General features: G+C 40.4%; 2 protein-coding genes across 5 annotated transcripts in view; one reads left to right on the top strand and one right to left on the bottom strand.

Annotated features, from left to right (window-relative positions):
- The window catches only part of CENPP (centromere protein P), a 165,746-nt gene that overhangs the window by 133,534 nt on the left and 4,968 nt on the right, over positions 1-27,244 (bottom strand). For both annotated transcript variants that reach the window (XM_035106202.2, XM_035106203.2), the window contains exons 4-6: positions 26,611-26,732; positions 21,816-21,904; positions 18,156-18,252 (exon numbers count right to left, since the gene is read on the bottom strand). In XM_035106202.2, coding sequence (XP_034962093.1) covers positions 18,156-18,252; positions 21,816-21,904; positions 26,611-26,732 — 308 coding nt within the window. The remainder of the gene's footprint in view (positions 1-18,155; positions 18,253-21,815; positions 21,905-26,610; positions 26,733-27,244) is intronic.
- On the top strand, positions 2,299-19,973 carry OGN (osteoglycin). 3 transcript variants are annotated; one of them, XM_035106200.2, is made up of 7 exons: positions 2,299-2,755; positions 3,300-3,535; positions 9,432-9,522; positions 11,527-11,685; positions 13,258-13,460; positions 14,667-14,762; positions 15,379-19,973. In XM_035106200.2, the coding sequence occupies exons 2-7, from the start codon at positions 3,335-3,337 to the stop codon at positions 15,550-15,552; spliced, it is 924 nt and encodes a 307-aa protein (XP_034962091.1). In that variant the 5' UTR covers positions 2,299-2,755; positions 3,300-3,334; the 3' UTR covers positions 15,553-19,973. The 3 variants fall into 3 exon arrangements, with proteins under 3 accessions (XP_034962091.1, XP_034962090.1, XP_060127476.1); XM_035106199.2 differs by having other exon boundaries at positions 3,276-3,535; XM_060271493.1 differs by lacking the exon at positions 2,299-2,755 and having other exon boundaries at positions 3,242-3,535.

Below are 27,244 nucleotides of genomic sequence, written 5' to 3'. Positions count from 1 at the left end.
CACAGCAGCAAGAACAACTAGATTTTACTGCACCATACAAATAAAAAGAACTTATTTAAAAAACAGGAGAATTCATTTGTCAGAAATCTGTTTCACCCCCAGAGACGCTCAGCCCCTGTGCATTTTAAGCACCACTGAGCTGCATGCAATTTGAAGGACTAAAACCCAGAGAGCACCGACTTAAGCAGACACACAACTGAGAACTTCCTTCCAGTGGCTAAAAATTCTAGTTTTTCTCTATAACAATGACTGAATTATACCAATCACATACAGTTCAGAGATGTGGCAGACACCCTCATTATGACTACAGCACAGCTTTCCAAACTGTGTGTCACGACACATTAGTATGTCGGCTGCATCGTGTAAGTGTGTCATGCAAATGCTCCCCGTGCTCCTCCCAGGGCTGGAAAAGGGTTAGTAAATCAGGGGTAGGCAACCTAAAGCCCGTGGGCTGGATGCAGCCCAATCACCTTCTAAATCCGGCCCGCAGCGGTCGGGGTATCAGCATGTTTTTACATGAGTAGAATGTGTCCTTTTATTTAAAACGCACCTCTGGGTTATTTGTGGGGCCTGCCTGGTGTTTTTACATGAGTAGAATGTGTGCTTTTATTTAATATGCGTCTCTTTGTCGGGCATAGGAATTCGTTCATATTTTTCAAAATATAGTCCGGCCCACCACATGGTCTGAGGGACAGTGGACTGGCCCATGGCTGAAAAAGGTTGCTGACCCCTGTGGTTAGTTAAACTCCCGGGTTGCTAGTAAAACTGTGTCGTGAAATGATGCATGTCTAAAAAGTATATCACCAACATGAAAAGTTTTGAAAGCTCTGTATTAGCAGTTCTGTTACAGTACTGTACACTCATTTGTCCTGGCATACACTTTGGAAATTACTGAGCTAATAAATGCATGTCTACAGGAATAGTAGAGATGAAGAGAGGCCTTGGCCCCTTCCCTATACAGTTAAACAGAGAAAAATGACTGGGGAGTTATTTGCCTTATAGGTAGAGCCTTATTAAAATCACAATTTGCATCCAAATTTGAGGGGATGAGCTTTCCAGTTCAATTTACAGTCTCCCTGCCAACATACAAAGAAATAAAATCTCAGAGAATCATATTATAAAAAGAGTCAAAAGAGCCACAACAGTTATCTGAGCAACAACAGGCTCAATTTTACTTTTCTTCTCAAACACCAGAGGTTGCAATCAAAGCAGTGCTCCTGCAAAGTGAATGTGCTACCCTCTCCACCCCTGCACAGTTGTCTGCCCATCCAAAAGCATATACCAAGGGTCAAAAAGTTTCAGGAATGGCCTAGAATGTTGGGTAGGTGTATTGTTCAAGAGCTGCCTCCAGTGATTCCTTACACCCACTCCTGACAACTCTCTCTTCCCACCCCACATTCAGGCCTTTCCCCAGGAGTGGCTTTTGGAGGAGGATAACGCTTGAGTGAACACTGCTCCGGATGCAACCCATCATGTTTATCCTGGACTGTCCATATATTAGCTTGAGTTGTAAAAGTGGCATAAAAGTGAGAGAAACTGTCATCAGTCACTGAATTTAAGAGAAAATAAAACCAATGATGGGAACAGTTGGGCTAAAAAACTTCAAAATTATTCTGGTGCCTCAGTATTAATATTAACAGGACACATAGTATTTTAAAATAGCATGCACTGATTTTCAATTTTGCTACGATTATTTTCCATCTGCACAGTGAATTCAGGGGAAACATTTATGTTCAGAATGGATCAAGTTTCAAATGAAGACTGTAAACCAGCAGATGTACTTAAAGCAAAGCATCCAACTCCAACTGAGATGGTGTTCCACAGCAAACAGCTGGTGTCTGAACTCTGGCTTTTCTTGGAGCAATAAACATTCTACAACAGCATAGCTTTGGGATTAAAAAACTAATCCAAAATGAAAATATTCTCAGCTGATGCATCTTCTATTTGGAGTCCCAGCTAAAAGTAACATACCAAACCACAGACAGTTTCAGCAGTGATGCCTTTCAACAATAAATGCTGTTTGTACATTTAGGTTCTGTTTATCTTCACTGGCTGTGTATCAAACTGAAAGATTTCTCCTCTTTTAAGAGGTATGAAACATTGGAAGCATTTTCATTATCAAGACATGAATCTGAATTATTTTTCAATGAAATGTAATTTTTCTGCCATATGCACTTTCATATGCACTTTCTGTCATTCTCAGTGAATATACATCACACTGTTTTCTATAATGAGCCATTAAGGTTAGAATGCTCTCAAGATTTTCAAAACCTACAACCAACTAAACTGCAAACTAAAAGCTTGAATTTCCTCTGTGGTATCTTGAGTTGCAAGTTTTAACTGCACAAAAAAGTGGAATGTGTATGCCTAAACTGAAACGGAAGTCAGCTCCTTTGTCTTCCATTAAATGCTAAACTAAATGAGAAGCATATGACTTTGCTTAAGTCTTTATTGCATGAAACTGCAGTTGGTCCAGTTAAAGCTTTGAATGATAAGAGCAACTATATCAACATATGAAGTTGAACCTTTTCCAATATTTTAGTCGAGCAGGACTGATTTATCATTTTGCATCCAAGACTGCATGCTGACCCAGCCTTATTTACCCCACAGAAGGTGCTTTTAAATTTTGACAGTTTTTGTAGTAGTATCATTTCAGACTGCTGAAAATAATCTCAGTCTTGTCTAGCCATTTGGAATTAATGCAGAGAAAACCATATTGAAACAATCACACAAGAGATCTCAATCAGCGAAAACGGTAGGTGTTATCTTCCAAGAAGTTATATTATTAGTTTTAACATGTTATTGTAAAAGTTTATTATATACTAGATTGCATATGTTAAAAGTTATAGTATTTTTTTTCAATTGTATGCATGATATTTTATATATTTAAATACATTATTACTTTGTTGCATATTTCAAAGTTTAATTTGCTCTACAAAATAGTCCTTAAGACAATGAAAAATATTCTTTTCAGTCCCAGGCTGGGCTCAGCCCTGTTCCTTTTAACTATTTCATCACCATACATACAAAATCTAAAACAATGTTTTGTATGTATGTATCAGCACTTAACTCACAAAACAAATCTGCAATGTATCAATTTGTACTTCTATTTTTCTACACTGTACATTGTCAACTTTTTAACATTGGAAATATTTATAGAAAGAATGCTAAGAGTTAATAATTTTTCCACGTTCCTTAAGCATTAGAAATCACTGCCAACTAGACCTCTACGCTTTAAATATTGTTTTGAGAGATTGCTTTTTTTTAATTTCCAGTCACAAAGAAATCATTCTGCTTAGTCCTTCCAGCTCAATTCAAGCCCCAGCCTCTCAAAATGAAGACTTTGCAGAAATTTGGTCTCTTCTTTTATTTTTTGTTGCCCTTGGTGAAGTTGGCACCACCTAAACAACACTCAGCCACATTTTATGACCCTGGTTTGGCCACTCTTGAAGAGACGATATTTAAACAAAGTTATGAAGACATAATATTTAAGGAGGATTATGAAGACAAGCCACAGGATGCAGTAAAAAATCAGGTATTTGAAAAGTTCTGTGTTCATCTATGCATGCAAGCATGTTCCATGGGTAATTATGAAAACAAGTCGGAAAAAATAAGGATAATGTAAAGTTAGCCAAAATAAAATCATAATATAGTTACACACAATTGTTTTATTTTGTTCCTTTATCATAGTGGAACTGTTAGGGCACATAGGAATGGGGAATGTGACATACCTCTGTGGGCCACAAACAATGGGTGTGAGCCCATGTTTGCCTTAATGCATGACTTTCTTCCCCTTTTATTTCTAAAGTACAGTTTACCAATTATCTGTTACATTATCACTGTTACATTCTGCACTTATATACAAAAAGCAAGTGTGGTCATTTTCTGGTCTAGACAAGTCTTAGGCTTATCCCAACCCGCAATCCATTTTGTGTAAAATAGGTTTAACAGTGGCCTATTTTATGAGAGCAACATTAATAAATATTATAAGAAACTTTGTGCATTATATAAATGATAAACAGCTATACAGTACAATCCTCAATTATTCAAACCAAAACAGAGCATTGTACCTTAACAAGCCTTATAAACTGCCACTACATTTAATGCATTCACAAAGTGCTGCCCTATTCAATAGTATTAAATACCTGCTCTGTGACCATTCAGTCTACGAGTACAAAAAATAAATAAAATCAGTATTTAAAATTATATTGTATAGAATGTAGTGCACATATGCAGAAAACCTATGGTGGATCAAAGCCTCATAACATGATGTTCAGAGCCAATGTGAAAAAGAAATAATAGGTTTTAGCATGTATGTTGTTGTTGCGGTTGGCCATGTGACAAAGCTGGATCCAAAAGCACTCCCATACTGCCTACTTGCTCTTTCAAGGGAAGTGCAACTCATCCATGGTAGCAGTATTCATAGAATCATAGAGTAGGAATGGTCATCTAGCCCAACCCCCTGCAATGCAGGAATATGCATTTTCCCATATGGGGGATCAAACCTGAAACCTTGGCATTATTAGCACCATGCTCTAACCGTCACAGATGGTGACAATTTATTTTTTACATTATCTGCCTATGTATTAAGTTCTTAACTGTTTATTCCTTAAAGAAGTCTATTTACTATTTTTAAAATTGTTTACCTAAAAAGGAGAAAGTGTAACATTTTAAGTATACAGTAGTAAACTCTGCTTTGCACCAGTAGATGGCGCTTCAGTAAGATGAACTTCAGTTTACAGTACATATCTTGCGAATTTGTTTTATCCAAAACTAGTCCATGTACAGTGATACCTCAGGTTACAAACGCTTCAGGTTACAAACTCCGCTAACCCAGAAATAGTACATCAGGTTAAGAACTTTGCTTCAGGATGAGAACAGAAATCATGCTCCTGCGGCGTGGCGGCAGCAGGAGGCCCCATTAGCTAAAGTGGTGCTTCAGGTTGAGAACAGTTTCAGGTTAAGAACGGACCTCCGGAATGAATGAAGTTCTTAACCAGAGGTACCACTGTAATGTAAGCTGCATTTAATGATGTTTTAGGTTGCTATAACCCACCCTGGGTCCTTCAGTGAAGGATGAGTAATACATTTAATAGTAAAAAGAAGTGAGAAAGGGGTTAAAGAAGGGCAAAGTGATTAGAGTACTAAATGGGGAGAAGCTAATGTTTCACTTAAAAGAGAACCAAATAACAGTGGGTACAAATGAAGCGTATTAAAACAAAGACAAATTGCTTTTCTTTTCATAATACTAAAACAGGATATGAACAACAAAATTAACTCAATGAACATTTAAATGCATACTAGACATAAGTTCTTCTCATGTCCATGGAGGCACAGGTCAATTCTGCGTCCAGGGCAGCTGTCTATCAGCTCCATCTGGTACGCAGGCTGAGCCTGCCTGCAGACTGTCTCGCCAGAGTGGTGCATGCTCTGGTTATCTCTCGCTTGGCTTACTGCAATGCACTCTATGTGGGGCTACCTTTGAAGGTGACCCAGAAACTACAACTAATCCAGAATGCGGCAGCTAGACTGGTGAGTGGGAGTGGTCGCCGAGACCACATAACACCGGTCTTGAAAGATCTACATTGGCTCCCAGTACGTTTCTGAGCACAGTTCAAAGTGTTGGTGCTGACCTTTAAAGCCCTAAATGGCCTCAGTCCAGTATACCTGAAGGAGCGTCTCCACCTCCATCATTCTGCCCGGACACTGAGGTCCAGTGACGAGGGCCTTCTGACGGTTCCCTTGTTACGAGAAGCCAAGTTGCAGGGAACCAGGCAGAGGGCCTTCTCGGTGGTGGCGCCTGCCCTGTGGAACACCCTCCCATCAGATGTCAAAGAGAAAAAGAGCTACCAGATTTTTAAAGACATCTGAAGGCAGCCCTGTTTAGGGAGGCTTTTCATGTTTAATTATTTTATTTCATTTTTCTGTTGTAAGCCGCCCAGAGTGGCTGGAGAAACCCAGCGAGATGGGTGGGGTATAAATAATATATTATTATTATTATTATTATTATTATTATTATTATTATTATTATTATCATCATATATTCCATACATTTACCTGCATTTTTGCAAGTAGCACAATAGTTTGCCACCTCATATTTTAATATCATTTATGATTTTCCTGTCTTTTAATTCATGAACAGGAACAACATCAAAGCAGCAATACCCAAACTTGGTGGCACATTTGCATACCTTGAGGGGGAATGGGGTATGATTTATAATTATTTATAAAACAGCCTGAAGGAAAAAAAAGACCCAGTAGAACAAAACCCTGCTCAGTTTACAGTAAATTAAATTAAGTCACCTTGTTGGATCCCTCCACCATTCCATGTCCCTTCAAAACATGAGTATATAAGGATAACCCTGCCAAAGATCTAGCTTGTCCATCATTCTATTCTCCAGTGGCCAACAAGATGCCTATGGGAAGCTTACAAGCAACTGGTTTTCAGAGGCATGCTGCTCTCAATGTTGGGGTAACATAGCCATCTTAACTAGTACCCCTTGGAGCCAGGAAGCCCCCCATATGGCAATTGTTCACCTACAGCCCCATTGCCAACCTATGGGCAGTGACATCCTCCTGAGGAAATGCATACCGGGATTTCCTCCTATGCAACTGAAGGCACAAGAAAATCCCAGAAACATCACTGTTGTACAGAAATAGCTGTAACTATCCATAGTCATGCTGCTCTGAGATTTTTAAATAAGGCAACTCCCAACTTATTCAGGGGTTATGTTCCAACACAGTGCGTGTTTAAGTGAAATCACATATATTAGAAAAACCACTGAAAAAGCCGGCAAACACCCCGTTCTGCCCCCGTTCCTTTTTGTGATGTTTTTGGGTCACTTTCAGGTTCAGTGTGATGCACATGTACACAGTCACACACATATTAGTCACACCTAAAATGGCCACTGCCTGTATTAAGCAGTTTATAAATGTTTCATATACTTAAACAATAAATGAAAGGCCAGAGGTCCCAGCTGATGTGATGGGGGTTCATCCTGCTTGACGGCTGAGCAATATGGAGTTGCAAAAAGGATGGTCAGCTCAGTCCCAGTAGTTGTCTCAACTATAATGCTGATGATATGGAGCAAGACACAATCAGTTGTTTGTCCAGCTTCAGAGTGTTATTGTGGTATCTGAGAGGCTTTTAGTCCCTCATTTCATTTCCCTGCAGATCCCAGGGCAGGATTCCGAAATTCCAAAATTCTGATGGAACTACCAAGAGGGCCCTCTCTGCTAATATTAACACTGGGAAAGGGTCTGTAGGGAATGAGGGAGCTTTCAGATATTTGAGGTCTAAATTGTTTAGGACTTTAAATACTAGCATATAAGCACCTTAAATTGAGCCCAGAAAAGAATTAGCAGCCAATGCAGCTGTTTTAGAACAGGGGTTATATATGAGTAGTAAAGGCAGCCCCAGCCAGTAATCTGTCTGTTGCATTTTGAACCACTACAAGTTTCTAAGTCATCTTAAAGGGCAGCTCCAGAGGGCACTGTAATAATCTAACCTGGAAATTATCAGAGCACTGAGAATTGTGGTCAAGTCATCTCTGTCCAAACGGGGCCATAGCTGGCAAACAAGCCATAGCTGGAAATAGGCATTCCTAGCCACAGAGGCCACTTAGGCCTCAAGTAACAGTGCTGGAGCCAGGAGTACCCCCAAGCTATCAACCTGCTCCTTCCAGTGGAGTGCAATCCTGTCCAGAACAAGCTGTGTTCACCTCTGGGACTCAAGAAATTGGAACATACAACACCTTTGTTGGCCCACATCCAGCCTGTCACTGCCTCCACACACCATCCCACTTCTAATTAGTCTGAGTATTCACTGCAATTCAGAATTGGTAACCATGGTTTGATCCCAGCATTAAACCCACAACCTCCCAGTTCAGTCATCACAGCAAACTACCAGCCAGGTTATCTTATACTAGTGTCATTCAGCCCGTTTAATAAATGGGCACTAGCCAGGCGGGAACAGAGGGGAAGCCCTGGGACACGAAGATCGGCGGGCGCTGCTTGCCGGGGCTTGTCAACCCCGGCAAACAGCGCCCGCCGATCTTCGGCTCTGTCCCCCAATGCGCTACGGCTCGGGGAAGCAGGCAGGGAGACAGCAACAGCCCGCAGCTTTCCGGGCTGTTGCAGTCTCCCTGCCTGCTTCCCCAAGCCAAAGCGCGCGGGGGACGGAGCCGAATTGCGGCACGGCTGGGGCTTTTCGCCGTTTGCCTTCCCCAAGCCAAGGGGGAGGCAAATGACGAAAAGCCCCCACCGCACCACAATTTGGCTCAGGGACTGGCTTGGCGGCGGGAAGAAGGGAAGGAATTCCTCCCCTTCTTCCCGCCGCCGCCAACCCAAAGCCGGCTTCCCTCGGTGCTCGGTGCCGCTTTGGCTTCCTCGGCGAAGGCAAGCAGGCGGGCTGTCTGCCTCCTTGCCATCGCCGAGGAAGCGCTGCTGCCGCCGAGCCGAAGCGGCAGCGGGCACTTCCTTGACGAAGGCAAGCAGGCAGGCTGTCTGCCTGCTTGCCATCGCCGAGGAAGCGCTGCTGCCGCCGAGCCGAAGCGGCAGCGGGCACTTCCTTGACGAAGGCAAGCGGGCAGACAGCCCGCCTGCTTGCCTTCACCCAGAAAGCGCCCGCTGCCACTTCAGCTTCCTCGGCGAAGGCAAGCAGGCAGACAGCCTGCCTGCTTTCCTTCGCCGAGGAAGCGCCGTCCCATGCCGGCGGTGCACGGCAAGGTGGCGGGGGGGAGCGCTTCTCTCCCCCGCCGCCTTGCCACACACCTCCAGCATGAGACGGGGCTTCGGAGACCGAAAGGTCAAAGCGGAGCGGCTGGGGGTGGGGGGGAGGGTGCGCATGTGTGCGTGCGACGCCCGCTGGCTGCTGGTTGCCGGGGGGAGCAGCCGGGAGCGGCGGTTGGCAGCCGTAGGTAATCTGTAGGCAGAGGGGTGGGGGTGGGGAGAGTGTGTGTGTGTGCGTGCAGTCTCTGCGTCCAATCCCTGTGTCCATGGGGCACATGCACAGTAGCGCGGACACAGGGACACAGGGAATCTGGACGCAGAGACACTTGCACATTATTATATAGGATTAAGCTGAGTGTGCCAGGGAAAGAAGCTCACATGCAGTGCATGCCTGATCCAATAAATTATGGTTGTTGGGCCAGGAACATGACATCTGATCTGCCCACTAGCAAATGGAAATAACAAAGTATTGCTTAATTTAACTGTCTGTATTCAACATGAGGTGTCACATTAAGTTAACCTATCCCATAAGTACTGCTGAATGTTAGATTTTGGTGTGTGTGTTTTTAACTAGATTGTTTTCAGTGCTCCAGGAAATGTTCCAGACAATGTGTTTTATTAACTTTTAAAGGTTTTACCACCACTATTGAAAAATAATATATTAATCCCTGCATGTGTTTTTATAACTTCCTACATATAAGGAAACCAATGATATGCTCCTTTTCCATGACAATGAACTGCAAGTGCAGAGAGATGAAGAGATACTTAGTGAGGGATCAACAAATTTAACAGGTAAGATTTTACCACATTACAGTACAATATCAAGCTTAAAACAAACAAAAAAACAAACAAAACAGAATTCAACTTGCCACTTGCTTGGAGCAAGTAATGATTGCCCTGAATGAACCACAAAGTGCAAGATAAACTGGTCTCCTCTTCTCCCCTATTTCTAATACTTCTAGTCAGAGAAGCATGTTATGGCAGCTGTGTGCATGCACACTCACATACTCCAGGCTTTAAAAATTTCACTTTTTTTATAAGCCTAGACAGCAAGCACATGCTCATAGATACCACAGAGTTGCATTTTCCCAGACAAAGATGATGCCAGAGAAAGCAGAAAGCTTAGCAACAGATCTCACTTCTCCACTACAGTGTTAGTGCTGACAATATGTGATCAATCAGTGTTCGGTCAGAATCAAGTTGGGTCAGAATCATGACTAAGGTTTCTCAATGTCAGAAGAACAAGGGAAGGAGAACAAAAATACTGTAGGAAATAGTGAAGTGAGTAAATTCCTCTCCTTGAAAACAAACAAGGAGGATTGAACCCATTTATCATATCAAATTTCATTCCAATATCGTAAGGTTTGAGAGATATTTCAATTAAAGCAAAGAAAAAGAAAATATAGACTATTTCTCATGATCTGACTATTAAAACTGGAATTCTAGTTAACCTACATTTGTTATCCTTTCATCTATCTGTATTTTTCAACCCATACAACAATAAGGAATGGAGTTGAAAACATTTTAGAAAAAATATGCACACTATCTCAAATATAGATATATAGATATAGTACGTTTCTATGTTTTAGAAATCTAAATTCTAAAATTTACTAGGTCAAGTCTGTTTGAATAAAGTGCTATGTAAAAAATTCTCTTGACTGACAATAAATTCAAAGCTGTCCTCTGCAGACAATCATTCGTCTAACAGTCCACTTTTTGTTGTTTAGTCGTGTCCGACTCTTCGTGACCCCATGGACGAGAGCACGCCAGGCAATCCTGTCTTCCACTGCCTCCCGCAGTTTGGTCAAACTCATGTTGGTAGCTTCAAGAACGCTGTCCAACTATCTCGTCCTCTGTCGTCCCCTTCTCCTTGTGCCCTGCATCTTTCCCAACATCAGGGTCTTTTCCAGGGAGTCTTCTCTTCTCATGAGGTGGCCAAAGTATTGGAGCCTCAGCTTCAGGATCTGTCCTTCCAGTGAGCACTCAGGGCTGATTTCCTTCAGAATGGATAGGTTTGATCTTCTTGCAGTCCATGGAACTCTCAAGAGTCTCCTCCAGCACCATAATTCAAAAGCATCAATTATTTGGCGATCAGCCTTCTTTATGGTCCAGCTCTCACTTCCATACATCACTACGGGGAAAACCATAGCTTTAACTATACGGACCTTTGTTGGCAAGGTGATGCCTCTGCTTTTTAAGATGCTGTCTAGGTTTGTCATTGCTTTTCTCCCAAGAAGCAGGTGTCTTTTAATTTTGTGACTGCTGTCACCATCTGCAGTGATCAAGGAGCCCAAGAAAGTAAAATCTCTCACTGCCTCCATTTCTTCCCCTTCTATTTGCCAGGAACTGATGGAACCAGTGGCCATGATCTTAGTTTTTTTGATGTTGAGCTTCAGATCATATTTTGCACTCTCCTCTTTCACCCTCATTAAAAGGTTCTATATTTCTTCCTCACTTTCTGCCATCAAGGTTGTGTCATCAACATATCTGAGGTTGTTGATATTTCTTCTGGCAATCTTAATTCTGGCTTGGGATTCATTCAGTCCAGCCTTTCGCATGATGAATTCTGCATATAAGTTAAATAAGCAGGGAGACAATATACAGCCTTGTCGTACTCCTTTCCCAATCAGTTGTTCCATATCCAGTTCTAACTGTAGCTTCTTGTCCCACACAGAGATTTCTCAGAAGACAGATGACGTGATCAGGCACTCCCATTTCTTTAAGAACTTGCCATAGTTTGCTGTGGTCGACACAGTCAAATTCCACTTACATAGAAACAAAATTATCTTATTTCAGATTTGGCTACTTGTCTGCTGTGTGTTTGTTTAAGTGGTTCAGTTTACTGTGAAGAAACAGAAATTGAAAGTGTTCCAGCTCTGCCAAAAGAAACTGGGTATCTTTATGCACGTTTCAACAAAATCAAGAAGGTGAAAGTATCAGATTTTGCTGAAATTCGTAAGTATATACAGTACTTGATTTAAAACTACATACTTCTTGACTATACTAAAAGTTTGGGTAAAGCATTTCATTACCTTTATACTCATGTCCATATACTACTACTGCATATACTATTACTACTGAAGGTGAATTACATCTCATTCATAAAATTTTAATTGCAACCATCTATATTAGTAAACAAATAAACACTGACCAAGATCATTGTATTCCTTTTAATTTCATCTCATTTATTATTCTTATTTTTAAAACTTATTTTTTTCAGATAAATAACCACAGGTATTGTATGAATCACCATCTTGGAAGAAGCAATCATTTCCCACACAAGGGACTGACTATCTCTTTACATGATACCTGTGGTCACAAAGTCAGACCTAGATAACAACTAAGAAAGAACATTTTAATCTTCAGCAGTACCATTTTCTTCATATGCATATACATGTATGGTTAATTAAGTAATGGATTAATTAATTAATTAATATTTCTTCATCAATGACATCCCTAGAAATAAGATAAAACAGCATGGTACTATCCTTGAACAATGCCCACTGAATGAGAAAGGATTAATCCTAGAACTCCTTTCTCCAAGTTGACACAGTGCTACTCTAGGAGGAAGACCAAAAAAGAATACATGCTCATAGACTAGCAGAACAACATTGTGTAAGCTGGCAGGGAGCAGACACTGTCAAAATCTCAGCAAAAAAGGATAAAAAATAAAGTAGCTTGAATGCTATGGTTTAAACCAGGGGTCCCCAAACTAAGGCCCAGGGGCTGGATGCGACCCAATTGCCTTCTAAATCCGGCCCGCGGACGGTCCGGGAATCAGCATGTTTTTACATGAGTAGAATGTGTCCTTTTATTTAAATAAAATGCATCTCTGGGTTATTTGTGGGGCCTGCCTGGTGTTTTTACATGAGTAGAATGTGTCCTTTTATTTAAAATGCATCTCTGGGTTATTTGTGGGACATAGGAATTCGTTCATTATTATTTTTTCAAAATATAGTCCGGCCCACCACAAGGTCTGAGGGACAGTGGACCAGCCCCCTGCTGAAAAAGTTTGCTGACCCCTGGTTTAAACCTTCCTACTGAGCACAGCACCCAGCTCCTGAGAGGGTTGCAGAGCAATCATTTGATAAGTGGTGAAAGGGAGATAACAGCTGAGGAGGTCAGCCTGTTTGTGCACTTTTATACTGAGTGTGGTGGTGGGGCTTCTCTTCCCTGACAGCCCACGGGCACAGAAGAGGAATGATCACTCTCTTCCACTAGTCTGCTCACTCAGTTGCATGCAATTCCTGGTCATCTGTGGTACCAGGCTAGTGCTTTAAAAAGGATGAATTAGACATTTACAATTGGTGCTGCCACTGTAAAGGAAGAACGTTGGAGGACATTGAAGGCAAGCTTAATTTTTCTCCTTGTGAGAGCTTCAGATAAACTATCAACCAAGGATTCCATAACCAGGCTGCACAGCACAGCCTACTACGTATGCAGCAACACTTTACTAGGCGTTTAGCAGGTGATTGCTTACGAAAAGCATCAGAGCCTATCTTTTCTTTCTTTCTTTCTTCTTTTTAGCCACATTGAAAAGAATAGATTTGACTGGAAATATGATACAAGATATTGAAGATGGGACCTTTGCAAAACTAGTATTCTTAGAAGAACTTTCACTTGCTGATAATAGACTTGCCAAGCTTCCAGCTTTGCCTCCAAAGCTAACTTCACTGAAAGCAAACAATAACTTTATTAAAAGCAGAGGAATTAAAGCAAATGCTTTCAAGGTAATAAAATTTATTATTACAATTGATTCCTGTCGTGCTAAGCCAAACCATGGCTTAGTACAACATGTACGCTCCATGAGAGGACATCCTGGCCACTTGGCTCCTCCTCATTGTTTTGCTGCTGTGACAGTGAGCCATGGCCTGGTGTGTGCATGTCCTCTGAACCCAGTCTTGTGGTTTAGCTTTTCAGACTATCTAAGAACTATACCCAAGATTTGTCCTATAGTTTATAGTGTATGCTTTGGGAAGCTTTTCTACTTCTTCAATACAATATTGCATGGGATCCCAATCCAAAGGACCATACAACTAGTTTTGCATCCCCAAGAGGGCTGTCAGTCTGTTTCGTAACCCAGCAGCCTACCATGCTACATAGCATCTCACCACTTTTTGCTCAAAATACAGTGATACCTTCGGTTTATGAACACAATTGGTTCCGGAAGTCTGTTCATAAACTGAAGCAAACTTTCCCATTGAAAGTAATGGAAAGTGGATTAATCTGTTCCAGACGGTCCGCAGAGTACTTAAACTGAAGCGTTCATAAACTGAAGCGAACTTTCCCATTGAAAGTAATGGAAAGTGAATTAATCCGTTCCAGACGGGTCTGCAGAGTACTCAAGCGTACTTAACCCGAAGCATGGGTGTAATTGGTTCCGGAAGTCTGTTCATAAACTGAACCATTCATAAACTGAAGCGAACTTTCCCATTGAAAGTAATGGAAAGTGAATTAATCCGTTCCAGATGGGTCCGCGGCGTTCGTAAACTGAAAATTCGTAAACCGAGGTGTTCATAAACCGAGGTTCCACTGTATCCAAAAACAAGTTGTTCAGAATGAAAGTTATGAAAAGGAACAGTTAAAGTAGCACAAATAAGCTGGGATTTAATTCATTAATTGTGACATGCTGAATGGCTTGTATATGCCCAGAGGAATCTTTGATTCTCTTCCATGCTCCTTTCTCTTCATCTACAGCATCTATCATATTGGTGTTGGTCCAAAAGTACTGAAGGAGATCACTTTTTAAAAAATGTGTTATTCTTTCTAGATTAAGTAATATATTTATTTATACTACTGTACAGGCTTCAAACTTCTTTTAATGCAACTGAATAGCCCAATCCCTATCAATAGATTATCCAATTAGTAACCAATTATCTTGTTCAAACTGTTTGTAAAAGTTTCTTTTCCCCTCCTTTTCTGTTTCTCTTTTACAGAAGCTGACCAACTTGTCATTTCTCGACCTAGGACACAATTTACTCGAGTCCGTCCCACTTAACTTGCCAGAGAGCCTGCGTACTCTGAATCTTCAGGTGTCAAAACATTTTGTTGCTGTTGTACAAACGTGTGTGTGTGTGTGTGTGTGTGTGTACACACACACACACACACACAACCACCAATAGCCCAAGAGAACTCAGCTTTACATTTTTTGTTTCATTTTTGTATTTTAAAATACTTCAGCAGAAAGGTGGTTTATAAATTAAGTTAATAAATAAAATAAAACAGAAGCTGTGGCACTGCAAGCCTAAGCAAGGGAAACCGTAACCTGCCCAATAAAGAATACTGTTCTCTGGTAACTTACAGATTCTTCTGAAGGGATATGTTACCATAGGGGCTCCCATTTGTAATCTATAGGAATCTGCAAGTTTTATTTTTCTTCATGTAAAGAAGAAATTTTCAGGGCAGAATACCATGCAATAGACAAACAATGTTGTATAGGAAGAACCAAGAAGAAGCCAAACATTAGTGTACGGAGTTTGGAAAAACCATATCCTATAGACAATGTACATATTTATAGCAAAAATCATCATAGTGTTATAGAGAGAAGTATTGAATAGGATTCGAATGAAAGAAAACATCAAACTAGTATATATCTTTTAACTAGCATTGGATATTCAGATTTTTCAAATTCACTGTTTTGATTTGCAGTTCAACAACATAACCAGCATCACAGATGAAACATTCTGCAAAGGGAACAATCAGACCCGTTACGTTCGGCAACGCATGGATATCATAAGAATGGATGGCAACCCAGTCGTCTTGGGGAAGTACCCCAATGCTTTTATGTGCCTGAGAACCTTGCCTATAGGCACATACTTTTAATTATTAACAAAACTGAAAATGGTAAAAAGTAGGTAAAGATTACCATTTTATCACTGTTTCAATTTGTCTTTCCATGTTAATAGCTTCACATATGTATATTCAACACTTTTAGCCGTTATAACTTCTACCTTAACTTGGTGAAATTGCACCTTCTGATTTAATAAGCCTGAGCCTTTTTTAATTCTAGAACTTAGACTCAAATATTCTAGAACTTAGACTCAAATATAAAACCAGTAACATATTCTTTTTTCAAGGGAACCAATCTACAGGCAATGCCCCATCTATGTGCATTCAATATGTGCACGACCATGTATATGCGCATCATATTGAACCCAGAAGTGGCCCAAAAACATCACAAAAAGAGGCAGAATGGGGCGGCAGGGGGGAGGAACAGGGTGTTTGCAGGCTTTTGTTTTCAACGGTGTTTCAAATATACACCATTTCACCGACACATGCAGTACTTCGGAACGTAACCCCCACGTAAATGGGGGGTTGCCTGTATTTCAAAAGAATAAAGAATTTTTTTAAAAAATGCTTTAACACTGTATGGAGAATAATCAGAAAGAAGAGGTAGGATTCTCGTGTGACCAGTCTAATGTGTTTTATATAGGAAACACATAATGCACAACATGGGAGAAATGAGACAGACTTAGCTGAAGCAAAATAAACTTTTGTTATTTTCTAGCAAACATAAAGTAGCTGAATTTAAGACACCAGTTTTTTGTCTAATGGCAAAGTAAGACACAATATATTGGGGATAAAATGGAGGCAACAAACAGCTTTTCATCTTTAATCAGTAACAGACCTACAAATAGATCTGACGAAGTTTCCCATTGTTTAAAGTTGGCTTGTTGGGAAATCATTAACCACAATTCACAGTTTGCCTTTAAAGGCAACTTCTTAGTTTGCTTCTCCACTCACAGAAAGGGAAGTGTGAAGAGAAAGCAAAAGGTCTGTGTGAAGGTGCATGAACCTCATACATATCCTAGCTTATTAAGCCAGGATTTCATCATATCAAAGAGACCAGTCAGATTGAGTTGTTTAGATTTCTTAATCAGAAATAGTCAGCACCTGAAACTCATGCTTGGCAATATTAATATTGCTTAAAAGATACCATGCAACATAGTCTATGCATTGAACACTGTTACCAATAAACAATTACTCATTTCCTGAAAAACCCTGAAGAATATTAATAACTGAACAATTCATAATGCACCTTATTGACACTTTAAGCTCTGTCAGTGTACTTAGAAGGGAAATGCATCCATTTTGGTAATATTAGGTACAGTCCTATACAATTCAAATAGGTATTTACAGACAACCACAATCTCATGCACAATTCTAAGTTAGTCCTACTGAGCTCTGTGGAACCTGATTCTACCCAATCATGCATAGTACTCTGCAGTAAGAATAAGCAATAACTGTGAATTTTTATTGTATTTAATATATCACTCTCCTCAAGCCACCACATGACTATTTTTAGACTGTGGTATATGTGTTGTGATCAGCCAGTTTAAACCTTATCTCAAAACAGAAGTCATTTGGGCTGGTTTGAATATAATTGTCCAACTTTGTGCATGTCAGCTGAAGACTTATTCAGAAGTACCTTCTTCATCAGTAAATTCTGATCTGCGTTCTCTTTTTTTCATACCAGATATGCTCTTTTCTGATTTAATTATTCACTAGCATTGAAGATTTTTACAGCTATTCAGCTCCGCTCTAGCTCTGCTGCTTTAATTGTACTATGTATCCAATCTCATTTACATGGCAAAATCTTTAGAGATTACTGTTTGTTTTTAGTTTGTGTGTGTTACCTATTGACTAAAACGCTAACATGTCTAATAATACAAATCATCAGAAAGAAAAAGTAAGAAAGAGGACATACTTCACTATTCCTTTGTAAGTAAATGACTGGGCAAAGATGGCAATACATAGTTTGTCTTTGGCAAAATATGTGGTTGGGCAATGGCACCAAACCTCACTTCCATTGTATTACCTCAACCCTTTCCCTGTTTGAGCACTTTCAATCTCCACCAACAGCCAGGTAGATTGAAAGTTTATTTGATCACAGCATCTTCCTCAGTCTTATGTTCCATGATTTGCCACTCCTTCTACTACATCCTATGACAGACAAATTGAACCCTTTATTTGCTCTCCACTAAAGCCTTCTCCCCTTCCCTCAATAGGCATATTGGGGGAATCCTCAAATTGTTGTGACCCAGTCCCCAGTCCTCTTCTATGACAATTCCAGAGTTACCAGACTTTGAATCTGTGACTAACAGTTCAGACTTACAAATGAGGAGTCTTGTCAGCCTACCAACCACACAATGCTCTTGACTCTCCCAGAACCTCAACAGAAAAGTTTCAACTCGGCTGTCCACACAACCATAAAACATTGTTTTTGAGGAACTGAGATTTCTAAAATAGCACAGAACCAAACAACCATGAATTTATTCCCCCCCCCCCAAAAAAACCTTGCAGTACCATTAAATTAACCCATATTTCAAAAACCAATGTCATTCAGTTTTCTCTTGTTCCATAATGCAATGGTTAACAGAGAAAAAGGAAGGTTTGAAAGAAAACAAAACTTTTCAAAACACTACCTTGAAATGGGTCAAAGTGCGTTTCCGATGATCACACCACTCAGTGAAATAGGAGAGACATTTGAAGAAAAGCAAGAGATTCCCACTCTCTTCAACTCTAGAAAACAACATTATGCCATTAAAAAAATATTTCTGTCCCCCTTACAAAAATTCATTTATATATATTTTTAATCTTTAGAATATCATTAGATTATCTTTATGCTAATCCATAGTTTGTTTAGCATAACTATAATTTGTTTGTACATCTGAAACCATAGTTTGGGGCCAGCAAACTACAGTTTGCAGTTGCTTTGTAAAACTCAGTCTGCATTAACTGTGATTTGTAATAGCATCTGTGTTCCATATCCTGGCTTAATTCTAGTTTGTTGCATTGCTCCATGAATCCGCACACTCAACTACACAGACACAAGTGAAAAGTTGATGAAAATTAATCTGCTTGCTTGGTTATGAAACTGTCACTGACACTTTCACAGACCTCGCACACTCTACTCACTCTGGCTGGCAGCTCCATTCCCTACCATCTCATGACTGTCAAGCTTCCGGCAGCAATGATGGAGTGGGAAGGCAGGAAAGAGACCACAGGCACTTTTACTTATATCTAACAAGGAATACATGTTAAAAGCACACATTTGCGAGCCCTACCATCACCAACAAACTCTGGGCAGGATTAATCTAACGAGACCCATCAGCAACTCCTGAAATTGATTAAGGTGAACAAAAAAGAAAATGCTTCTAAAGTTCTCCAGCCATGTGAGAGGTGGGAACATATAAGCCCAAGGCTCACTGCAAACTGTGCAAGTCACGCTAAACCATTGTTTACAGTCACATGAAAATGAAGTCGTTAAAAGAAAACTAACTTTATACATGCAAAAAACACCAACTTATGAACCATATGCTACGTGTGATAACTTTTAATGATGTTGAACAAATTGTTGGATTCTAAATTAAGTCTTACCAAAATTAATAATTGGTTTTTAGAGTACCAAAGCATGATTACGTGTTTGCACCCAGACCGGGTGTGTGTGTGTCAGAAGCAGTGACCCTTCCAGTTATGGCAAAAATGCTTCATGTTTTACCCTCCTCCACTACCTACAAATATAAGAGTCTTTCAGTGCTTAATTGGATCCAGATGTGATTTAATACTCACTTCTGGCACACTACTGATGGACTCAAATTTCAGTTGGCTGGTAGGCAAAAGACAAGTTTAAATGCTTCATACTGCTTCAAGAAAGCAGCTTTTGAAACAATTACGCAACAAGTTAGCTGTGTAATGATGATATAACAATCAAATATAGCATGAAAGCCAAGCACTCGCTTATAAGTTTTTTGGGGGAAACTCCTTCCCAGCATTATTTTGGTGAATGTGCCACATCAATTATGTTAGGCAAGAGTTGGTATGCCAAGGTAAACCCAGTCTGGTTTGCTAAATATCAATGGGCACTATATACATATAAAAACTGCATAAAATAAACACAGTAAATCACTTTGTGTGACCCATACAACAGATTATACTAAACATTGGCTGCCACTTTTTATGTTGCTCTCAGAAATGGGCAGAACTTATGAGCTGCCACTGTCTATTTCCACGGATGAAGGGAAAGAGTCAACTGTACTGCAACCAGCAGAGAAATTCAAGATCAGTTAGGCTGTGGGAAATACCACATGCTGAAATAGAAATCCTGACAAGAAAACCTACTTTTATGTACTGCAAAGATGCTAAGCTTATTTTTTTCATTTATCTTTACCTTGGTTTTGCAGCCGAGCATGTTTCTAAAGGATCTAAACAGTTAAAAAATAAAAATATCCATATTGAGGGTATGGTGTTTGCTTTTTACTTCCATTTGGTTTTGTTTGAAAGGGAAAGGAGGGGGGAACTATGCACTGTAAATATTATTTATTCCAAGCCTGCTGTTGTTACTGGGTGAGGGGGAGAGAAAGCCTTCCACAGGTGTATTTTGAGTGGCAATTCCCAAAGGCAAGGGATGCTGTAGTGACTTCCTTGACTTTGAGAATTGCTTCTAGAAACATGCCCATAGTGATTCCCCACAATTCAATGGACCAGGATTAAATCATATTTCTGACACTTGATTTCCCTACACAAACCTCCTCTTTGACTGTCACTACCCCCATTTCTGCAGTTATTTTAAAGGGGAAGGAAACAAGAGTTTAAAAAACCTCATGTGATAAGTTCTCTAACCTATGAACATCTTACATATAAAGTATTTGTGAGTGTGCTAGCAATTCAGCTTCAGGTACTTTTAGGGGAAACTATCTGGACACATTCCAGTCTGGGTTCAGGCCTGGTTTTGTCCCAGACTTGGGCTTGGTTGCCCTGACAAATGACCTTTTCTCAAGTAGAGATGGGGAAATGAAATCCTGCTGCTCCTGTTACAAGTCTCAGCAGCCTTTCATACCACTGACCATGGTATCCTCCTGGACCATCTCTGTGAGTTGGGGATTGGAGGCACTGTTTTATGGCGGTTTTTGCTCTTACATATTATTGTTTAATCTAATTTCTTATGTGCCCTTCACCTATAAGTTTCCAGGGTGCATTTCAGCAATTTAAAAATACATCACCATCATCAAGTTTTCAGTTTTCCAATAATCACATGTAAATCAATACATACTCAGTTTGATTTCTCTCCTCCCCTTAAACATCGGTTTAAAAAAAATTACAGTCAACAAATAGGGTGGATACTGAAAATATGTATCTCAACTGTCAAAGGCCAAGAAAAAAGGTGCCCCTTCAGCATATGGCAGATACATACAGTACTTGCATGACATGTCTTAGAGAATAGCATTGGGAAACTATGTGTCTACAATCTGGCAACATAGTTGCAGGGTACCACAAAGCACTCTTAAAAATCTCCAGGGTTGTTTAGCATCAGTATGAAGCCATTGGGAGCAGGAACTGGGAAGTCTGGGGTACAATGTCATCACTGTGCTGATGCCATCAAGACCGTTTCTCCATTAAAACTGAGTCAGGAGCAGCTGGGCACAAGCTGCCTGGCAGCAGTGGTGGGCTGGACAAGGGCTGATAGACTGAAGCTGAACCTAAGGCAGAGACACTGCGGGTGAGTGACTCCCAAATCCCAGATTGGTGCACATTTAGAATAAGGTAGTTCATTCTCAAACATAAAAGCTGTATTATCTTGTATAACCATATATGCCAGCAATTTAATTAAGATAGCAATTCTATACCACATGTGGGTGAGGGACATCAAGCCCAGGGGCTGAATGTAGCCCTCCCTATCCCACCCTCAGGACTCCATCCTCTCCCCAGGCCAAGTCAGTCACCTGCCCAGCTGCCCAGTGTGAAATGCTTTTGCCTGACTGGAATGGGTCCTTTGATTGTGATAGTTCCTTTTTGTTTCCTGAATGGGTAAGTGTATAGACACACCACTGGAATGTAGTCTGCTAAACTATAAGCCACATCTGTTGATGCTGGCCCCACCAACAACTGACATATGGCCCCTGGAAAATTACCCTCAAGGGAATAAAAGTTAACCCTTGGGATAAAAAGGATTCATTGCCTGACATTACCACATAGTTAATGTCTCACTGAACTCAGTGGGACTTGGAACATACTATGTGTAGTATGTAACTGACATTGTCCAAAGCAAAGAAAGATATTCCTCTATATATTAGTAGAAGTCTTACCTTGATACAAGCTTGCTTAAATCCAAATATTTGTCTGATTCTATCACAATGCTAAGGTCCGTAACAACAGCTGAAACATTTTTGTTACACTGGTTCAGAAAAAAGAAAATGTTTTATTAATAGATAAAATAAGTACTAGAAAATACTCAAATATAGGACTAAAATATTATCAAATTACAATAATTTTTCTATATATAGTACATAATAAATCAAAGAAAGGTGATCATTAAGAGAAACTGCAATTTGGCACAAATTTGGATGTCCTATGTTGATCTCTGCATGAGTTAAGGCTATTCCAAATTCTCTTCAACAAACAGGGAAAACTAAGATCTGAAGGCACATGAGTCAGACATGCTGCTGATGCCAAGGAGGCCAAGAATGGGGTTTTCTACTTCTGTAGTAATACAGAAGGTGTCAAACTTGCACTATACTGCTGGCTTACCCTTCTACCACTGTAGAGAGTGCATTGGACAAGTGTTAAACTACTATTGGAAGATCTGGCAATGATTACTGCTGTTTCCTCTGGGATGCTTTTAAGAGATGGCATTTTTGGCTCAGGGCTAGAATGTATCCTTCCAAGTAGAAATAATAGATGGGGAGAATTTTTGATCTGCTTTGACTATTTTGTGAAGAACCATGGAACAGCCACTGCTTTTAGAAACATAGGAAGCAGCCCTATACTGAGTCAGACTACTGTTCCACTGGTTCGGTATACTCTGACTGGCAGCAGCTCTTCAGGGTTTCAGATGGGGGGGGGGGGCTTTCCATTCCTGTCAGAAGTTGAATCTGGGGCCTTCTGAATGCAAAGTGCATACACTGAGACAAAGGAACAACAGTAGCTTGCTATCTACCAATACAAAACCAGTATTCAAGTTAACATTACCACAGAAGTAAACAACTGCTGTCTGAAAAGCTTCCATGTGCACTCTGAAGAGCAAAACTTAGCAAGGGTGAAATATTTTAGGCAAACTAAAATCTTCAGAAGCTGAAGTTACATATTTATATCCAGGTGCCATCTTGTGGTTGAAAGAGAAAATGACAAATGCAATGTCCTAGTTGTTGAGGAAAAGCAATTTTATTTTAGATTTATATCCCCAAAGCAGTGCAAAGCATTCATGAGCTACCACAAGTCCATTCTTAGAAATATAGAATAACTGAAATGGACATTTTAGGAGATAAATGAACAAGTTAAAAAAATACTGACTTACATATGCCTCCTGTAGTGAGGAAGAGATCAATCCCATGGAACCAGAAGCAGGTCTCTCTCTCTCTCTCTCTCTCTCTCTCTCTCTCTCTCTCTCTCACACACACACACACACACACACACTTATATCTCACCTTTCCTCCAAGGCAGGCATGTCAAACCTGCGGCCCTCCAGATGTTTTGGCCTACAACTCCCATGATCCCTAGCTAGCAGTGGTTGGGGAAGATGGGAATTGTAGTCCAAAACATCTGGAGGGCCGCAGGTTTGACATGCCTGCTCCAAGGGTAAGACAGGAGACACTATTATGGTACAATATGATTGTACTATTCTAAAAGAAAGACATCTCTGGTAGAACCTAAAATTGGGAATCATTTTGGTATTGAGGTATTGATTTATGGTGGTGGTGGTGTTATGGTATTATTCAAATGTGATGCTTCTATTTAATCATAGTAAGTATCTGAAAATAAATGTACCTATGGAATATTGTCATTATTCTTCTAAGGTTTTGTTGCCTTCTCTGCAACACTCAGCAGTGTTGTAAATAACTTGTGCAAAGGAATTTCTATCCCATAGTAGGCAAAATGATCAGCACTGAGGTATGCATCAAAAGTGAGGAAGCAGGGAAGGGCCACAGCTCAGTGGTTGAGCATCTGCATTGCATGCAGACAGTTCTGGGTTTAATTTCAAGCATTACAAAGAGTAAAAAAAAATGCAAAAAATATAGATCATATGAAGTGGATCTCCTTGCACACTAAGATTCACAATCTCCATGTCTCCAGAATCTCATCTATCTCACTATGGGCAAGTTCCATGGGATAACTGTGGGAGTGGGGTCTGTTCTGTTCATTAAGCAACTCCACTTTTTGAATGTAAATCGTGATAGCCACCATGACTTTAAAAGCTTATTAGACAAATTCAGAAAGGATAAGGCCAGGGGTCAGCAAACTTTGTCAGCAGGGGGCTGGTCCACTTTCCCTCAGACCTTGTGGGGGGCAGACTATATTTTGAGGGGGGGATGATGCAAGAGCACCATGAGCCCCGGTGGCTGCTTACCTGTGTCTTGAGAGCGGCAGGGGCTGGCGGCAGGGGGGGATAATGAGCGGCACACGAAAGGGCTCTGGAGAGGGGCTGCTTAAAATGGCGACGGCTCAAGTGCTGCTTCTGCTGGCACCAACAAAACCCAGGTCCCTTCCTCCTCTAGGCAGGGCGGGGAGAAGAGAAGCCAGGAGAAGGGGGGGAGGAGGTGCCGCCACCGTGTGAGGGAGAGGGAAAGAACACGTGCGCTGGCGATCCATGTGGTGATTCCCGGACCGTCAGCGGGCCTGATCCAGCTCGCAGGCCTTAGTTTGCCTACCCATAGATAAGGCTATCGAGAGCTGCTAGCCATGATGGTCATGAGATACTACAATGTTCTAGAACTGATTATCCTAAAACACTTGAGCAAGATTCTTTAGATGAGCTTAGATATCACATACTTTAAAAACTAAAGGTTTGGTGTTTTTTATTTGACCTTTTGTTTCAGGCTATTGTTTCCACAACATGTGGAGAACACACTAAAACACACATACAGCTGGTTTCCAGGGATGTCAAACACACGTGTAACAGCAACATGCAAACAGTCAACCATTTTCACTCCCTTCACTTTGCTGCACTCCTACCCCCTTTCATTTTACTTAAGGAAAACCTTTTACTTGTTTTTACTTTCCTTCGTTCTCTGATGCTGGCAAGACACAAATAGTAATTCATGGAATTACCATGGAAAAGTCTTAGGGAAACACCAACAGATTACATCAACTCAACCATGCTGCAAATGGCAGTTTGCCACTTATAATGGACATCATGTGAACAATTTCTGGTCTTTTAATTTTCACAGAAAATTACTTCATTTCAGCAGACAACCTAAAGCTACAGACAGTATTATCATACAATTCCACTGTACAAAAGATCTACAGGTGGATATTTAGTCATAGCTGAATGCCCTCCCAGAAGGTACATCTTCTGCTTACATTGTGATCTTTTTAGCACAAAGTGAAGATTTTTTTATTTTTCAAGTCTTTTGGAAATTTTTAGAATTGTAGAGTTAGAAGGGACTACGAGGGACATCAAGTTCAACCTCCTGCAATGCAGGAATCTTAGTTAAAGCATCCATGACAGATAGCCATCCAATCTCTGCTTTAAAACCTTCAAGGAAGGAGAGTCCACCACCTTCGGGGGAGGGAGGTTTTGTTCCACTGTTGAACAGCTATGCCATCAGTTCCACTGTTGAACAGCTATGCCATCAGAAAGTTCTTCCTGATGTTTAGTTGAAATCTTATTTCCTGTAACTTGAATCCATTGGTTTGAATTCAACCCTCTGGAGCAGGAGAAAGCAAGCTTGCTCCATCCTCTGTGTGACAACCCTTTAGATATTTGGCTATCATATCTCCTCTTTACCAGGCTAAACACACCCAGTTCCCTCAACCATTCCTCATAAGGCTTGGTTTCCAGACCCTTGATCATCTTGGCCACCCTGGAATAAATTTTACCTTCATGCCAATGTAAGATTAGCCAGTTTCCTTCTTTAATCAGGATTTGAGATTAGAGTCTGGAATCGGTTAACAAATCTAGGTTAAGTGGGTACACTTTCTAATCTTAATAATAATAAGCATTAATGTATCTCTTAAGTACAATTAAATGTAGGAGATAATTTCACTCTAGAGGAAGCATGTTACTCCACAGCCTAGCATTGATTACCTAACCAAAGTTTAAAAAGCACCAGCATTACAATTAAACTGCCCCACTGAGGGAAGACATTTGTTGTAAGGCAAATGCTCCACATGACAGACTACTAAGCAATTCCAAGCAGGATTATCACAGCTACAGTTGCAGAGATAAATTACAGGAAAGTGCTATTTTGTGCTGTATTTAAATTATAAGTGTAAAAAATAACCATGGTTGCTAGGTAAATTACAATTTGGTGTTTCTCTATCAGAAACCTAGGATGTCACATAAGCAGATGCTCCTGTTTTAATGACTATTTCTTATACTATATAGCTTTATAGTATATTTCAGAGCAGAAGAATACATAATCTGCAATACTCACCTTGTTCATGCATCACAATCAACCATAGTTAATAGTTTACCATGAATGAGCAGATGGCTTCCGATTCAGCTCCCCTAGCAGGAGCAGAAACAGTAAACAGCAATCCTTGGTTTAGTGTTATATCTAAATTCAGCCCAAAATCAGCCAGAAATCATGGTTTGAAATTCCCACTCATGCGGGGCGTGGGGAGTTGAAGCAGAAGCCATTTGCATGCTCACAGTGAGACATTATCTCAGTGCTACTGGGATATGTGAACAAGGTGAGTATGACAGACCTTAGATCTACGTTACAAAATAAAAGTCTGAATTTCAGTGCTAGTTTATGAAACACTGGTGTACTTATGTCTTTCTAAAGGGGAAACAATTTTTCAATAAAAAATACAAATGGCAAATCTATAGTAATTTATATTTTGATGCTGATGACTATGCCATTATGAAAAGATGAAAAATGCTGCAATCCTATAGAGGTAGATGGTTGCCAAAGAAAAATCAGACTTCCTAATATATACCTGTTTGATATGAACGTCTTCTTCTTTTGCCTGATTTTCTTCCATGAGTTGAAATTCCAACTGAAAGGACACTGAATGGCAATTTCCTGATAGCCTGTATTTATGTGTAGTTCTAGTTCCACCTACCACAAAGTAGACAAAAAGAGACCTTTATTTAAGGTACTGATATCTGTTTAATTCATTTTAAAAGTAAGTAATAACATTAAAATTAGCCATATTTAACATAAAATATTTATTCTACCAACCAGTTCATGATTACAATTGTATGGAGCTGTGCTAGAGGAACTTGTGTACCCTCCAGGTGTTGCTTATTCTGAACTGCCATCTTCCCTGACTATACTGGCTGGGGATGATGGGAGCTGGGAGACCAGAAAACATTTAGAGGACCCTTATAGAGTGAAGTAGGCACATTCATTCCAAACCACACCAAGGAACAATCTGTACTGACAACGGACTCACAGTGAGTTCCCCAATCAATGAAATGGCTAAGATCAGGGGTCAGCAAACTTTTTCAGCAGGGGGCCGGTCCACTGTCTTGGGCATAGCTGCCAAGTTATCCCTTTTTTACAGGGATTTTCCCTTATGCTGAATAGGCTTCCTCGCAAGAAAAGTGAAAACTTGGCAGCTATGGTCT

The sequence above is a fragment of the Zootoca vivipara genome, chromosome 2, assembly GCF_963506605.1.
Source record: "Zootoca vivipara chromosome 2, rZooViv1.1, whole genome shotgun sequence".
Taxonomy (NCBI): Eukaryota; Metazoa; Chordata; class Lepidosauria; order Squamata; family Lacertidae; genus Zootoca; species Zootoca vivipara.
The sequence above is the reverse complement of the archived record's forward strand: the minus strand, read 5'-3'. Positions and strand labels throughout refer to the sequence as shown.